Genomic DNA, 16,981 nt, shown 5'->3' on the forward strand with positions numbered 1-16,981 from the left:
ACCCTCCCCAAACGCCAGTTCCACAATTTATTTGCTTTCTTTCTGCCGACCCACGATTTTTCACTGGCTTTTAATTTGTTGTGCGTGCCCATCCGAACGAATTTATGCCCCAAAATTGGTTGCGGGCAGCGCCTTTGGCTCCGACCGGCTCTGGCTGGCAATAAAAAGTGCAAGTGCTGCAAAAGCAAACTGTGCGGAAACATTCAAGAAGTGTACACTTTGCCGCTGCCTGTTTTTTAATGGATTTGCTGAAAGGGGTTGTAGCACAGTCTGGGCCAGACTTCGAACTCCTGAAACTCGTTGAGTCGAAGTAAAAGCACAATAAATAGACTTTAAGGCGGGCCATAACATTTACTAATATGAAATGATACTCTATTTTTATCAACATTATAAGCTTTATGACCGTGACTATGTGATAAGCCATGATATCAAATGTATTATTTATAATGGCAATTCAATGTTAACAAAGCTTTTAGCACTCACATTTTTTTACATTGCTCGAAACTATTTCTTAGAGTGTGCAATAAGATATGTTTAATCAGCTCTATATCTGTTCAAGCTGGAATGTCTGTTCCCAGCTAAAAACAGATCAAAAAGTCTTCCTAATCTTTTGGATTGGTAATTTTATGAGTCGTTCTTGGTAGATGAAATAATCATCATCAATTTGTGAACAGAGTATAAGAAATGATTCACTTGCAGGCAGCTCAGCTAGGAACTAGTTCATAAGCAATAACCATTCAGCCCAACTGCTTCCACCTAAGAACAAATACCCCAAGTTTAAGGTATTGCTGTGCAAATTTGTTCAGTTTTGATGCGCACTAAAATTGGATTATATTGTGCAAGCTTCATTGGAATTCAACGATTTGATAGCTATTTGATTTTGGTCTTTTACAATTTGCCTTGGAATCCAAATGACGTTGACAGCAGCAGCTACAAAAGCAGCAACAAGAACAAAAACGACAATTGATTTGTTGTTTAAGCAATTTGTTTACATGCAATAAATTTACAAATCAACGATAATGCAATTTATTTGCTTACATTCGTATATATTTCTTTTTATTTTTATTTTTGCCGGTCATTTGGCTTTTATTATTGCAATCGAATTTCGAATATTTGTATTATTTGTTTTTGTCGTTCATTTTATGTGTTGGCTCACAGAATTTCTTCACTTTATTGAATTAATGTTGCGCGCCTGTATTTTCCAAATTTCTTGTCTATGTTGATTGCTTTTTTAGTGAATATTATTTTATATTTTTCTTGAAAAGTTTATGGTGAGAGTACGCATATTTATTATGCGACAAAATTGTGGTATATGCAAATGAGATGAGTAAATTTATCTACGTTTGAGAATCGATTAAACAAGTTAATATGCCAGAACGTTTACATAATTTATGTTGAAATTAATTTAGAATTTATGCTGATAATTGAAAATAGATTTAATTTCAGTTTCTCATATATATTGTTGTTGTTTTTTTTTAAAAATTAATTTGAGTTGATTAATTAAGCCCTAATAATTAAGCCCTAATAAAACTAATAAAACGCACAGTGTTAAGTTATTTAAATTTATATAAACCTCCATATTTTTCACCTAATTGTTCAGCTTGCCGTAACCCCAAGGCACAAATGTTTCACCATTTACTTGTCAAATGAATCTCAAATGTTATCGCCTCAGACAACAGCTTTCAGTAACCGCATTGATCCCATAACAACAACAACAATAACAACAATAACAACAAAATCCGACTTCTTGTATCGTAAATATTTACGATTTAGCATAAAGTTTTATATTTCAAGCTTGGGGGCTATTTTAAAGTTTTTTCCCTTTATATAAGTTTTCCATATTTTTTTTGGTACATTTAGTACAGTTAATTGAAGTACGTCCTTAAAAAGTTGGCCAGTTAGCTGCACAGAAAAATTGTAAGAATTTTCCTAAGCTTTCCTGTTCAACATGCATTTTTTTCCCAATTTTTTTTGCTGCTCCTTCGCTAAGCTGCAACTCATGAGCGAGCGATTTGCCGCAGCCATAGAAGACCTATAAAAACGCGGTCGAAATAAAAAGCGCGAAAGATAGAGAAAGAGCAGAAAATTGCAGCAACAAAATGCTGCAGAGTAAGTAAAAAAAGTGTTGTTAAGCGCATCAGCGACTCAAATCTTTAAGAGGCAGCTGTAAATGAAATGTTTTTTCTCTCATTGATATGCGAACCAGGTTGGTTTCCCTTTGTAATGCGCCTAAAAGCATTCAACGATTTGCAGTAACTTTTGTGCAGTAACGAATTATCATTGCCCTCTAATTGGCCCACGTTTCCCATTACGATTCTTCCATATGAAACGTGTTTTTGGAGCGCCTTCCAACACTTTCAATAGTTTCAGTTTTATATCCTAGCAGTGGGTATTGCAAAGGTTTCATGTAACATGTAACGTTCTCGAATATTAATATGGAATTGTTTTATTATACAGATAAAGCAGAAATAACTTTATTATGTACGATTCTTTGCAGATAAACGTAATTTATTGCTATAGATTCTTTTGTGCAATACGGTTTTCTTTATGGGCACTTAATGTAGATTCTGTTTGACTAGTTTCACCTCGCCTGTCTTCTGCTTTTTGTCCTAGCCACACACGCAGACACTGATACACACACACACAAACACACACACACACACACATACATATGTACATGACTGCAATGTGCTGGCAAACATTTCAGCTCTTGGCAGGCTTCAATGCCCATGCTCAATGCTCACTGCCAGACTGTTGACATTTTAATAAAAATTATTTCAGTGCATTCGCCGCATTGCAGAAACGCCTTTAAAAGACACGAGCATGGGCCAACTGAAGGATGGACAGGAGGAGGACAAGCAGGAATAGGAGAGCCAGATGCGATGTGATGCCATTAAGAGCGCTTGCAAAATGCAATGTTTTAAAAATATATGTCCGCAGATAAAAGCCTATTAAACTGCATTTTTTACTCTATTAGGCTTAAGTATATAATTCACAAAATTATATTCATAATACTAAAATGCCGAGAATAAAAACTTTGCTTATATAAATTTTTATAATAAATACATATATAAAATAAAGGCACTTTTTATAAAATATAATTTGCATCTTATTAGATAGAAACTGTTAAAACTATTTTTGAAGTTTGTTGACTTTATCATGAACTTTTATATATTTTTAGGAATCACATTCAAGAATCACGCACATCATTAGCTCAGGCCTTCCCGAATACCCAAAAAGTATGCAACAAAATGTTGCCTACACAAAATAGCTTTGCCCTTAGGTACTTTACTGCGCTTTCAAGTAAATATCAAGTTTTCAGCCACTCATACATCTTTTTTTCCCCCTTCTACTCTAAAACTTATTTGAAAGTAATAAAGTTTTATGGCACCAGCCAATTAGCAAACTAGCGAGACCAACTGGAGCCACCCAATCTGAAAACGAATACAAAATTCCAAAACAGTTTTATTTAATGTTAGGCATTGGCGTGACGTTAAAGCAATTTTCATTATTAGTCATTGGCTGAATCGCAGGCTCTTATCAAACTTATCAGTTGACTGGGCTTTGTCTAAGCATGAAGGCAACTTTGACCTTATCCCGATCAAAATGTCGGCAATTTGTTGACAGCTTCAGTTGAGATTAGCTGACAAAGAGCGTGCGGAGAGGGAAGATGCACAGAACTGGAAGATCATAAATTTTGTTTATTGGCTGTGGCCACAATTATTATTTGAGATGCCTTGCAAAAGCGGATTAACTTATTGAATAATATGATGTCTAAAAAGGACAGAACTCATTACGGGAAACTTATTCTCAAGAGCTTTTCTGCTTACTTTTCATGCCCCAAAGAAAGGGTATAAGGGTTCTGTGCAAATGAATTTAAAGTGTATATGTACATAAGAGAAATGTACAATAGTTTTGTGTTAATATATGCAACAGAGAAATAAAATATCTCGGATATACTCAGGCGAAGTTCTATATAACTATTAGATCTAGGAACTTTTTTGGACGCCAATTATTCTGATCTGTATTTATGTACTTATGGCATAATAATATAGCCATGAGATGTTTACTGCACAGTATGAGATATTCAAAAAGGAACGAGAAGGATAAATGTTCAGTATAAACTGAAGTGCTGTAGGGCTACGTATCTTTTTATGTTGTCCTAATTTTACAGATAACATACTTCAGAGTTGCCCGGATCTGAGCACTAGACTCCTATGGATCGGAATAATACCATTAGTTTTCAGATAAACTTTATAAAACAGTTTCTGTATAACAATTTTGATTGTGGCTACAAGATTTCGTAATCAAACTAAATTAAGCCAATATGAATTTCACTTTGATTATAAAAATTGATTAAAATCTAACCAATATTGAACAATAAGTCAGAAATTAAAGCTAAATTTGACAGCAAGTTTGTCTATAGTAAGAGAAGGGAAGGGTATTTAATAGGCGGCTTTATGATATGTACGATTCTTTCCTGTTTTTTGTTGATTCCTCTTTTCACCACAAGAGGAACAAAATTTTTGTTGGCAAACAACATTTGGCCTACAGGCAGTTCATTGATAAGCTTTGAATGCTTTAAAAAGCCAGCTTAAATTTAAAAAAAAATATTGTTAATATTTGAATTTCATATTTTCGCACCGCATGCAGATATGTAAAAAGAAACTTGTTGGCGAGCGAGTCGCAGTACACTTTGTTCAAGGCGTGCTGTTTTTGTTATGGTGGGGTTGGCTTTATGGCGCTTTGATGTTTGCATAAAGTTGAAGTTAATAAAATACTTTTATGTTTCACTTTAGCCTGGCACATTATTAAAACTAGTTTGGTTGCCACACACAAATGCACACAAACTGTGAGTAAAGGAGCTTTTAATTTAGCTTGAAAACTTGAACCAAAGTTTTTATGTCCTTGGGCGTCTGGATGGTTATTAAATGGACGCACTTGCAATTTGCTTTATGGCTGACATTAATAAGCATTGTACCCAGCCAGCACAAGACATTCCAAACACGCACACACAACCTCACACATATGCACGCGAGCTTTGAGAATTTTATGTTCGCTCGTACAAGGCTTTGGCAGGACACTGACAACTGACTCGAGTCTAACGTGAATGAAAATTTGTATGCTTATTTATGAACCTGCAACAATGAAATGCCATGCAACAAACAAATGTGGAGCCTGGCAACAGCTTGTGGCAAAAACTTATACAGAGCACTTCCATTTACACCCTGTTGTAATTCAATGTGCAGGAGCTCTACAGGAGCTGTGATTGCCATAAAATAGTGAACTTTGCTCGGACATTGAACTGTGGGCTACTGTGGCCATCATCAAATTGCTTTTAGTACCTCACGTCAGCTGTTTGCCTCATGCGAGCATCTCATGAGGATTGAAGTGTTTTGTATTATTGCCTTTTAAATGGCTTTTGTGGATGGACTCAGCACGGTGGACAGTTGGCATGGGGTTCAGTATAAGACCTAAAGTTTAATAATAAAGCTTAAGATAGTATAAAGCACAAAGCTAATAGGGTTGCCAACTAAGGGTTGAGGGTGCTTTAGACGTCGACTTAACTCTCTCGGAAGTGTCCACTTGAAGTGTTAAGATTGCAATCCTTAAAGCTGTAATCACGCCCTCCGCTACAGGGACATCTTAAAGCCCATTGTAGACTAATCAAAGCGAATGCCTTTGCTCACGGCTCATTGCCAAATGACAATAGAAGCGACCATGCGCCGACAAAGCTATTAATTAAAAAAAAAACAACAACAGGAGGGCCCATATAAAATGCTCGACCAATAGCAAAGTGCCTGGCTATAAAAAATACAACCATCACAAAAGCAACAAATTAGCAACAGTCGTCCCCACATGGCCACTTTCCCGTATATACACTGAGAGAATAATACCATTTTAAGTCCGTCAAGATCGTGTTGGCTGTTGAATATTATTATTATTAGCAGTATCTTCAAAATAAACTTGATTGGTGTTGGTGGGAATCTTGCGATTCAAAGTTTTAAAATGGTTTTTGCTATTATTTACTTAAACGTATGTCTGATAAGCGAAAATGTAACAAATTCTTACTCTCAGTGTACCGAAACATCCACAGCAAACTGTTACAAGGTCTGTAAGTCCATTGTTCTGGGCACAGGACAGTCACATATTTCTATATACATATATATATATATATAGATATATATAATATATGGTACCCTAGTCGTGCCTTGTGGTGAATTGTGAATTTTTGTGTTGCTCTTAAAATTGTTGCTTAAATTTAAATATTGATTCTGCTCCCGACTCTCGTGCAGGTCTCAACAAATATTTACGGCCCAAGAGAGCTGCAGATATGTAATGCGGCCTTTGTCTTTGGCCACCTCGAAGCTGTCTCACATACTCAAGATTCTCTTGATTGTTTTAACACAAAAACAGTAACAAGGCTTCAGGAACTTCCAAGGCACAAAGACCAATAGATACTGCTTACAGTCGGTCTACTGTGCATTATTTGCGTGCCTAATGAGAATTTCATAGATGCCTAGATGCACACTGATGCAACACAATTGCATATCTATTGCCTTTGATATATTTCTGACAATTCTGCTTTTGAAATTGCATTGCATGCTACGATTTCAACTGGAAGTTAATTTGGGACTTGAAGCGATGTTAATTTATAGAGCATTCGTTAAGGCACGATAAGATTGTCCGCTAAACGCACACGCGACACAATCTTATCGATATCATCCACATGACATGTTTAATGGCTCTAAGTGGCCATTATCGTTGGATGATTTGCCTTGTTTACGTTAGCCAAACGATTTTGTAGCATACTCATTGCCTTCAGTCCAGTTCCTCTTCATGTTCAAACGATAAGTTCAATGTGGTGTAGTTTCTAATTCGAATTGTATTAATTATTTACATTTAAACAAAAAAGGTTTGCTGACTAACTAGTCTGTAATATGATTATTAATGTGTCTCTAACTATAATTTTAAATACAAATTTAATTAGTTACAAACAATGATTATTATGTATAAGTTCTAGCTGTCCATTAATCGACCCAATACCGCACTTAAGTGTAAGTAAGTGAACGTCATAAATAAACTTAACTTATTGGCTATTAAACCTTTTTTGTGATTAGATAACATTCGTCTAGAAAACCAAGACAGTTGGGTGCAAAGAACCTAATACAATTACAATGGAAGTTGTTCTTAAACTTTACCCGTCATTTAAATGATTTAACGCAATAGAATCAACGACGAGGAATTCTTTGCTTTGCCAAAATCTAACAAAAAGTATTGTGGTAATTGTGAGTGTAATTAAATGAATTAGAGAAGTACGTGCAAGTGCGTTATTTTCAGCACATTAAGTGTCGTTGTTCCTGCTGCTGCCGCAATGGCATGCATGAGGGGGGGCGGACAGCGGGTCAGCTCGTTACCCACTGTGAATGCATAAACTTGAACATCGAATGACAGACACTCTCTCTTTTTCGCTGGAGCGGCTGGCCAGCATTAAGACAATCATTTTAATTGAAGTGCCACTTGTGTCCGTCGTCTGTGCCAAAAAGTAAAGGGAAAACGGACACGTCTCCTCAATGAGCGCACTACCCAACTTGACGGCGGGTGACTGAGACGGGTCAAACACTTGAGCTTAATAAAAAGTTTTGTTACGGTTTTAGTTTTTCACTATTTACCATGTGTGAGTGTGTGGGTGGGCTCGTGTTCGTGTTATGTGAGATGAATGTTGTTCATTTTTTATAACATTAATTGCAGCTGAGATTAAAGTGTTTTTTTCTCTTGAGGCAGAATCGCCGCAGCTTTGTTATTTGTTTCAATTATACTAATAAGTAAAGTCTTCCATTCAACGGATTATAGCCCTATTAAAAGCTATTTGGTAAGTAGATGAATATAACAAAAATGTTCATAATAATAATAATAATAGTAATAATAATAATAATAATAAAAATAATAATAATAATAATAATAATAATAATAATAATAATACTAATAATAATGATAATAATAATAACAACAATAATAATAATAATACTATCACATCAATTTAGCTGTCCGCGCTAGCCTATTTGTGTGTGCGCGTGTCAAATTAGCGAATCGCTTGAATGCCACCGCAAGCCGCAAATGAGAAAGCAGCATCATTAAATAATGATATGTGATAAGTCTTATTAAAAATACTGATGTGCAATATGTGTACTATGATAGTGCATTATTATGGTTATTGCATGATTTGGGTTTTATATAACTAATCTCTCTCGCACACCTTAATTCTCTCTGATTCGCTCTCACGCTCAGTTTGTCTCTTCGCCAGCTCTGCTGACAGATCAGTTGATTCGCGTTCAGTTGATTCAATAAAGCGCTGTGCATTTGCTATGTGCTAAGTGATCTTCTACACAATGAAAAGAACGGACGTACGTGGCATACATTCATTATTATATATATGTATGTGTGCATATGCATATAGTTTATATAGACACAGAAACTCACAGACAACAACAAAACGCACACATCACAAGCAGCCCACATTAGCGGGTGGCATTTTGTCATTTTGTACTTAGGGCTTTCAAATGGTATATTTTTCGAAATCTACAAATATTTGTTTTCAGTCCTATTTTTAAAATTTGTACTTTGAAGATTCGAAGCTATTCGAAGATATTGGAAGATCTCTTATATCTCTTATGTCGTATACATATGTTTATAGATTCTCGTATATCATACGTATGACAATTTAATTTTTTTATCGATAGATTGTTGTTTGAGTTCTTAAAATCATAAAAAAATGATCAAGAACCATGTCTGTATTTGTTTGTATAAATAATATATATGTATATATTTTGTTGTTATATATTATATATATTATAGTTATATTTTAAAAAAGACAAATAATATTTATTTATTTCTAATAAAGTACTTCCAGACAGGCGCCGTCGACTGAAACACTTTTACTTTTTTCATTCTGTAAAAGCTGCTTTAATTATTTTGTAGTTTTAACCAGTTTAAAGAGCTTTGCGTCAGCTAACAGTTGCACTGTTTCTTTAACAAAGTTAAAATTTATTTTTTAATTGTTTTTTAGCTATAGGCATGTGTTACATGTCGTACATGTGTCAAATAACATATTCACGTAGGTGTGTGTGCATGTGTGTGTTTATTTGCTAGTTGACCGAACTGCGACCGCAGCAAAAGGGCACACGCGCAAAATGTTCGTAATAAAATGGTCTAAATGGCAGCAGGTGTGCGGTTGTGTGTGCTTAAAAATAGGGAAATAGAAAAGTCCTAATGGGACCTCAGTTCTGCTGGTATTTGAGCTTTGAATTCGGTGTGGCAGCTATGTGCAAAATTCGAAATAAATCGTTTAAAAAATGGTATCAAACTAGAAACATAAAAGTAGCCAAAAGGGCATTCATAGAAATTGTAAGCAGCAACTACTTATAGGATTATTGCTGAACGAAACTGGAAAATAGCAGCATTTCCCTTTGCCTCTTTCATATGTTGCACTTAATTTAAATAAATGTATTCAAAGTGTGTGCGTTTATGTGTGTTTGTGTGTGTGTGTGAAAGGGCGTGCGCCGTTGTTGCATATTCGGATATTCACATTTGACGCACGGGCTGCTCTCAATGTTAATTATACTCGTGAACACACTCATTATGCATAAATATGGTTAAAGGTGAGCAGATTTTTTGGTGCGAGTTTCGACCTTTTTGTGTAACGTCCAGTTTTTTGCTGGCACTTTTTTCATTCATGAAAATTAATCACTCAGCAGAAGCATGTGAGAACATGCAACCAATTTATATGAATTTTTAATGGCTATATAATTAGCTCGTTTCGTAGGCAAAATGCTTGCCATTTTACGGCGCATTTTGTTTACCTTTCTGATGAGCCAGCATTGTTGTTGTTATTCTGGCTGTCATTGTTGCTGTTTATGTTGGTATTCGCCATTGTTTATTTGCCTTTTAACGCGCCGGCATCTTTCGGCTTTTACTACGCGCGCGTAACACGTTACGCATACGTAATTTGAAAGCGCCTCAAATTAGGCTATATGAAAACTCTCTAATGCTGATGAAAGCAGCGTTGCTCGAGCAGTCCTTTATATATTTTGGACAGACTCTCAGCGGACTTGATGGACTTAGGGTGGACTCGGTGGCCAATGCAGCACTTTTGTCAATTCAAGCAGCGCAGAGCCAGAACAGTGCCAGCTTTCAATTCACGGCTCAAATGCCCAATTGGCCATGTAGAAAAGTTTTGGTTTTATTTTCATATTCAGTTTCATTTGGCGAACGGGGCCACTTGAATGCGCAATGAAGCTGCCGCAAAACCCCAACACACACACACACACTCACAGAACAAGTAGAGATGAAAACGGTGCAAAAAGTAGAAAAATACAACTCGAATCTCGTATTTTGCATAAATTCAAAGCGCGCCTTACAAATCCCCACAATTTTTGGTTGACTATCGCCAGCGATTTGTTGGCACAAATCTCTGCTTAATATTCATAAAACCAATGAAAATAAAAAACGGAAGGAAAACAGCAGCTCTCGAATACCCGCCAGCTTATTGTTGACATTTAACGCCCAATCTGACACGCCCTGCGCCCCAGAGCCTGCCGCGCGGCTGCAAAAGTGTTAATTATGCGGCACACACAAAAACGTCGGATGTCGACTTTTAAAACATCATTAAAATTGTCAAGTTTTGTGTTGGCCCATGGAGCCGCTACTTTCGCTGGCGGCTTAATTATTTTAATAATTTTCCGTCTTCCCTCTTCATGCGATGCGATGTGGCTGCCACGTTAAGAGGCCGCTGCCAATGTGGCGGCCAATCGTACAAATTAATCAATTCATTGTACCCTAGTAGAGGGTATTATAATTTTGACATGAAATGTGCAACGCATAGAAGAAGACATCTCCAACCCCATATTCTAGATCAGCATCAACAGGCGAGTTGTCCGTCTGAAACTGAAGAAAACTTGAATGTTTATCAAGATAAATTACCCAAACTTGTCACTTATAAGTTTTGCTATGCCCCCTATATGCATGCAAAATCTTGCCAATATCGGAGCACTATATTATATAGCTGCAATAGGAAAGACTGGTTGCATGGCAAAATATTCTGTTTCCAAAGATATTTTTAAGCAATCTCAGCATTTTTAAAAGGAAAGGTATTAATTCTTTGGTGTACCGAGGATATCCTCACATTCTCGTTGTACTTGTTACTTGTTCGACTTTATCTGATTTACGAGCCATGTAAAATATGAGTTGTATTCACGGCTTATCGTTGGAATCGTTAATAATTATAAATGTGCATTCGGCCTTTCATTTTAAGTAGTGTAAAATACAAAAAAAAATGTAGGACTTAAATATGAGTGTAAATGGCGTTATTTAAATAGTGATAAACTTTTCAATACATCTTTACAATTAAAAGGGGAACAGCTGTTGGTTTTAAAAAGTCAAATATACCCGAATAGCGTATACTCTACAAAAAGTCTTCTTATTTATACACAACATTTGTGTGTTTCTTTTTAGCTATTAAATACTTCAAGTTGTGCATAAAACAAATGAACCTAAAAATTATTTGTGGATATGTAGAAATCTTAGCAGCTGAAGCAGCAAACCGATCTGTTCTGTCAATAGACGGAACAACTTAACTGATACGTGTTTCATACATTCAAACAAAACCAACATACCCTCACTAAAGCCCCTTTCAATGGGTATAATGCATACAAATAAACAAATACAAAGGCGGATCTAAAATTAAATGTGAGCATTTGTTTAATTATGGTAAACGTATATCATATTTAACCAACAGTTAACTGTCATTGACCTGACGAGCTACATACATATTTTATGTATTATTAATAATAACTCTCAGTTCACCCATAATTTGTTTAGATTCAATTAAACAAGCACGCACCTATGATTTTATTTATAATTGCCGCTTCAAAATGTTCGTTTAGTTGTAATGATTTTACCATTTAGTTAATTAATTATATTATGCAAAACACGTTTTGATTGTTATGATTTGGCGTTATATATATATTTTATATATTATATTTATTTAGGGATTGAATAACTGATTTGACAATAGCAGCCATAATTATAATTAACGCACTGATTAACGCGATGGAATATGTGTTTTAATTCAACTATGAATCTGAGCCTTTGTTTTTTCAAATTTCGTTTTGATAAGCTTTCGTTATTGTTTTTGACTCGAAAATGGGAAATTTGATGAGATAATACGCTTAAGCACACAATAGCAAAACTATGATTCAATAAACTTTTGCTTCCAGTCAGCAAATCTAACAATGCTTTCAATTTGCCGTATTCAAGCCGTAATTTAATCTAATAAATTGTAATAAATAATAAAGAAAGTTAATAATAGATGCAGCAACAAATGAAAGAGGGCATTTATATAAAGCAGAGTTATCAGAGTCAACTTAAGTTCGTCATGTGATATCCACGAAACAACTTATTACTAACTATTTGAATTTTTATTATAACAGGAACAAAACGATATTTTTATTATTGTTATGAGTCTTTACAACTGCTTACAAAATATTTTGCAATTGGAAATTGTTGCCTTTGTTATTAATTAAATAGATTTTGATTTGTATTTAGAACTTGCATCAATCTTCGTTACAGTTGAAAATTACTCATACGCATTGTTGTCTAGCGCGGCATTTATAAATTGTATCTAAATATAGCGAAGAATATCTGTTGGAAACATACATGAATGAATATATATACATACATATGAAACACTGCGAATTGAAATGGCCCATTTTTTTGGACAGCTGGCTCTGCTGTGAGCACATAAATGCGATTCTACTAACATATAAAATAGTTTACTTTGTATGCTTTCAAAATGATTTGGATATATATATATGTATGCATAATAAAATATTTTTCCGCTTCATTTACTTTGCAAATAATTCATTTAACTTCAATATCAATGGTCTCTTATATTAACGTTAGCATTTTTATTTGAGTAATTTTTACATTATCAAATATTTTATGTAAATTGCCATATTCAATATTTACTCAACTATTTGTTATTTTTTGTTAATTATGTTTTTCCACAACGCTTTCACAACGACGTTTTCCCGAGAAAATAGCCAGGAAATCGAATTGCATAAATGCATAATAAATCTTTTAGTTATCATATTAGATTTGGAGAGTCTTAAGACATCTTGTTTTTGTTACGAAATCAATAAATGCTTATATTTTGTTGTTGTTATATTTTTCAAACCATATTTTGAAATCAAGTTATTAATTGTTTATTTTTATAAGCAATTTGAAGTAGCTTTTTTCGCTTAGCTTTTATAATTTTCAAATTCTTTATTTCAATAATCTAAAATAATGCATGTTTATTTTTATTAAAATATGGATTTATGCACACATTTGGCTCAGCCTTGTATTTAAAACCATGTCAGATATAGTTACCGATTTAATTACGTTTGATGTTTTAACCCAACAAGCTACAAGCAAAATTAGATATTTTTGTTATGATTTGAATTTATTAGACTCATTTTTACCGACTTGCTCTTTAAAAAACACGCACCGCAAAATTTTTGCAATTAGTTTAATGCATCAGTTTGCCAGTTCGGCATGCAGCCAAGTTTGGGAAACTCTTCATAACGCTTGTCAGGTCGCGCTGCTTATAAAGTACGAGTATCTTCCCTTGCATTGGCAATGTTGTTTTCTTTTTGTTTCGTTTTTCGCGATTTTCTTCTTTTTTTTTTTACTGCTTTGTGTAAACATAATTTTCCAGTGTAGGAGCCAAACAAAATCAAGCAAGCCAAATCTCTGGCGAAATTTTTTGTTATTTTTCATGTTGTTGTGGCACAGACAAAACGGCGGCTGCAGCCGCGTCGGAAAAAGGAAAAAGGAGATATAAAGACTTTAATGAAACGTGAAATTTGATTACAGCTTCAAATTCGCGGCAGAGATAGCAAGCAGGCAAATAAAGATAGGGGCAAATAGAAACAAACTCATAAAATGATGAATGTGCGGGCAAAAAAAATACTTAAAAAAAAAAAAAATAAAAAAATTCCAAATTCATATAGATTGTGCTGCCTAAACAAATGAAAAATCAGCAACGACGGCGGCTGCAACGACGACGGCGACGGCGACGGCGACGGCGATGACAACGCAGCTAAAATGCAAACGCCAACGCAATGGAAATGAATTTCAGTTCGTTCGCCCGTCCGCCTGACCGCCAGTTTGTCTAAATATCTGTACCACTTGTCGATGTATCTGTTTATTAAACACGCGAATGACACTCACACAGCTTCAATGTAGATATACAGACACTTACACACACATAGAGACGCGTGAGAAAGTCGCGTATTATTTGGTCACACAGCGAGCGAGTGAGAAAGAGAAAGAATGGGGGAGCCAGAGCCGGAGCAAAAGTCAGCAACCGAACCGCACGTGGCGACTAACAAGCGACAACTGAACTGAAATGTAAACTGAGCCAAGACATGCCAAAGCCACAGCTGGAAGCACCAGTTCTCCAACATTGAGCGCCAAGCATAGCGGAGAGCGAAGAGTGAGAAAAAACTGATTGCCTGATGGCGCCAAACCGAATATGAGTATGTTGTTGCCGGCGAAAGAGCAGAGCACAACAAATATACCGAAGAGCGCCGAAAGAGACTGAGTGAGTGTATGAAATTGAGTGCAAGTTGCTGGTAGAAGGCAACAGGTGTCGCTTGTGTCCCCGACACAAAACTGTAAAGCAAAACAGCAGAGCTCATGTGCATGCATGTATGTGTGCCTTTTTACCCATCTTGCGTGTGTGTGCGCCTCTCTAGCTAAATTGCCGACAAATTGTTTAAAAGCGGATTTGAGTGCGTTGTGAGTTTCATGTCTCGAATTACAGTTTTTGTTTTAGTTCCTGTTCCGTAGCTTATTTGATTAGCGACCACTGCGTCTACGTAATACATTATGCACTGAAAAGTTATACAAAGAAACTGAGCGAAACGGACGATTATGTTTTTAGTATGAAACGAAATCAGTTATGCATAAACAAATTCAAGTGTGGACGATTATAAATTTATGTAGTTTTAATTTTTGTGAGCATTAAATGTGTTTTCCTTGGTGGATATATGACAAATGACAAAGATAAAATAAAATGAAATTTGCTGTTCCCTAACATTATATTATTATGGTTTTTGTTCATTGCTTAAAACGGGTCCACAAATTGTTACAAATTACGATTGGCAATATATATTCTGCTTAAAGCTATGTAGACGATCAATTTGCTACAACCTCCATCAAGGAGACAAAGGAATTTTTGAATATTCAGCGCCCTTTTTACTGTCACATGGACCCAACCTCAAGGCAAACCCGCAGCATGCCAATTAATCCAATTAGGGCAAGCAAGCCCTTAGAGAGTGGACAGTGCAAAAAGATAAGCAAATAAAAAAAAATAAAAATTAAAAGCAAAAGCGAAATGATGTGCGTTGAGCAATTAAAATTTGTGCTCACTTAAAAAATTATAAAAAAAAAAAAAAAACTAAAAGTAAGATGAGAAGGAATTAGGGTGTGTCTTATGATAAAAAGGGAAAGACATAGATTAAATCAAAATAAAATCCAGCAAACGCTGTCAACGCAATTTGAATCAACATTGAGCTTAACAGCTTTTACTTTGCTAGCAGAAGGGAAAATGAAGTCGCAAGCCAAGGACATATTTTGCCCACAGGATAATCAATTATGCAGCACACAGCACAAAAGCTGGGAAGCCAGTTTAGCCAAGAGAAGGACGGAGGCCTCTAATATCTTAATTGTGAATCATAATTTCGAGTTTATTACGACATCGATGTGCCGGCTGGTCAACTATAATAAACAGATAAGCCAACAAGTACTTAATCGGCTTAATCAAATAATTGTATTAAGTAAATGCCATCAATCAATTAATGTTGTGGGTGGGCTTGGCAAGCAGGCGTCTACAATACAGTCATTATTATATTATTCGACGAATTCAACAAAAGACACGAGCCTATACACAACTAGCTCTAAAATTGAAAATTGAATGTATCTGAACTAATTCAGCAATGGACTTGTACAACATAGAACATCGTTTAATGATATTGGAATGCCTTAGGGAGAACTCCTCAAATATGCGCATCGAGCAGGAAAATTTACGTGAACGCATTTCCCAAGCCTTGGTACGTGCTCGGACTAGTTTGATGTGCATCCGGCAGCTAAATATTGAGCTCCAGGAAATGAAGGTAACCGTGGAGAATGCTTTGGCCACCGATCTACAGATTATAGAAGAAATCGTAGAGCCAGAATTGGTTGAAGATACAGATAAAGATACATCTGCGCAAGCTTCGATTGCCCAAGAGCAAATAAAAGATAACATCGCCAAGGAGAAGGAATGTGATGTGATGCGTGTTTCCAATTGCGAAGAGTCGAAAGATGCAATTGATAAGCAGTAATGAGAAAGATTTACAAGAGTGTTAAGTTTTGAGTTATATTTTATAGTTTCATGAACACAGATTAAAAGTTCGTCTGGAGCAACAATTCTAAGCAAGAAAACAACTAAGCTCTGCCAAAGAGTGGGTAAGACTACTTAATTCGATAGCAAGCCATTATGGTATATGTTTGTAGATATATACTTTATTATATGTCGAAAACTGCCTTGTATTTGGAATTCTTTCTCTGTTAAGATACATGGAGTTGGATCCCCACAGCAATAATCAGTTGAAAATCGGGTACTGTATTAAAAACCATCTTGTTTTAAAGATGTTTAACTTGTCAGCGATGAGCTTTAATATTTTACTCACATATCTGCACAAGCTGTAAGCACTAGATGGGTATTTAATCTTCGATCTGCTTTGCTTAACTTATTTTTAAGTGAAAAGAATCATCACATAGGCCACAAACGAATTAAATATAATGTATAGCATATGATAAAGTGCAATATGCAAATTCTGGCTTGATAATAACATCAGTTTACCCCATCAATATTTAAGATTTTCCACCTTGACCC

General features: G+C 35.4%; 2 protein-coding genes across 5 annotated transcripts in view; one reads left to right on the forward strand and one right to left on the reverse strand.

The window, feature by feature from the left end:
* Positions 1-16,981, reverse strand: part of LOC115770471 (venom dipeptidyl peptidase 4) — a 73,147-nt gene that overhangs the window by 23,168 nt on the left and 32,998 nt on the right. For 2 of the 4 annotated variants that reach the window (XM_030715749.1, XM_030715752.1), the window contains exon 1: positions 14,303-14,415. The exons of 1 other annotated variant lie outside the window; for it this stretch is intronic. The gene's annotated coding sequence lies outside the window, so the exon portion shown is untranslated. Of the gene's footprint in view, positions 1-14,271; positions 14,416-16,981 lie in introns of those variants that run through there. One more of the 4 variants, XM_030715750.1, reaches the window with a different exon arrangement.
* Positions 15,956-16,585, forward strand: LOC115770480. The gene has a single exon (XM_030715764.1). It carries the CDS (start codon positions 16,041-16,043, stop codon positions 16,425-16,427), a length of 387 nt encoding a protein of 128 aa, XP_030571624.1. The 5' UTR covers positions 15,956-16,040; the 3' UTR covers positions 16,428-16,585.

The sequence above is a fragment of the Drosophila novamexicana genome, unplaced genomic scaffold (genome assembly GCF_003285875.2).
Source record: "Drosophila novamexicana strain 15010-1031.04,08,12 unplaced genomic scaffold, DnovRS2.1 tig00004555-arrow-pilon, whole genome shotgun sequence".
NCBI lineage: Eukaryota > Metazoa > Arthropoda > Insecta > Diptera > Drosophilidae > Drosophila > Drosophila novamexicana.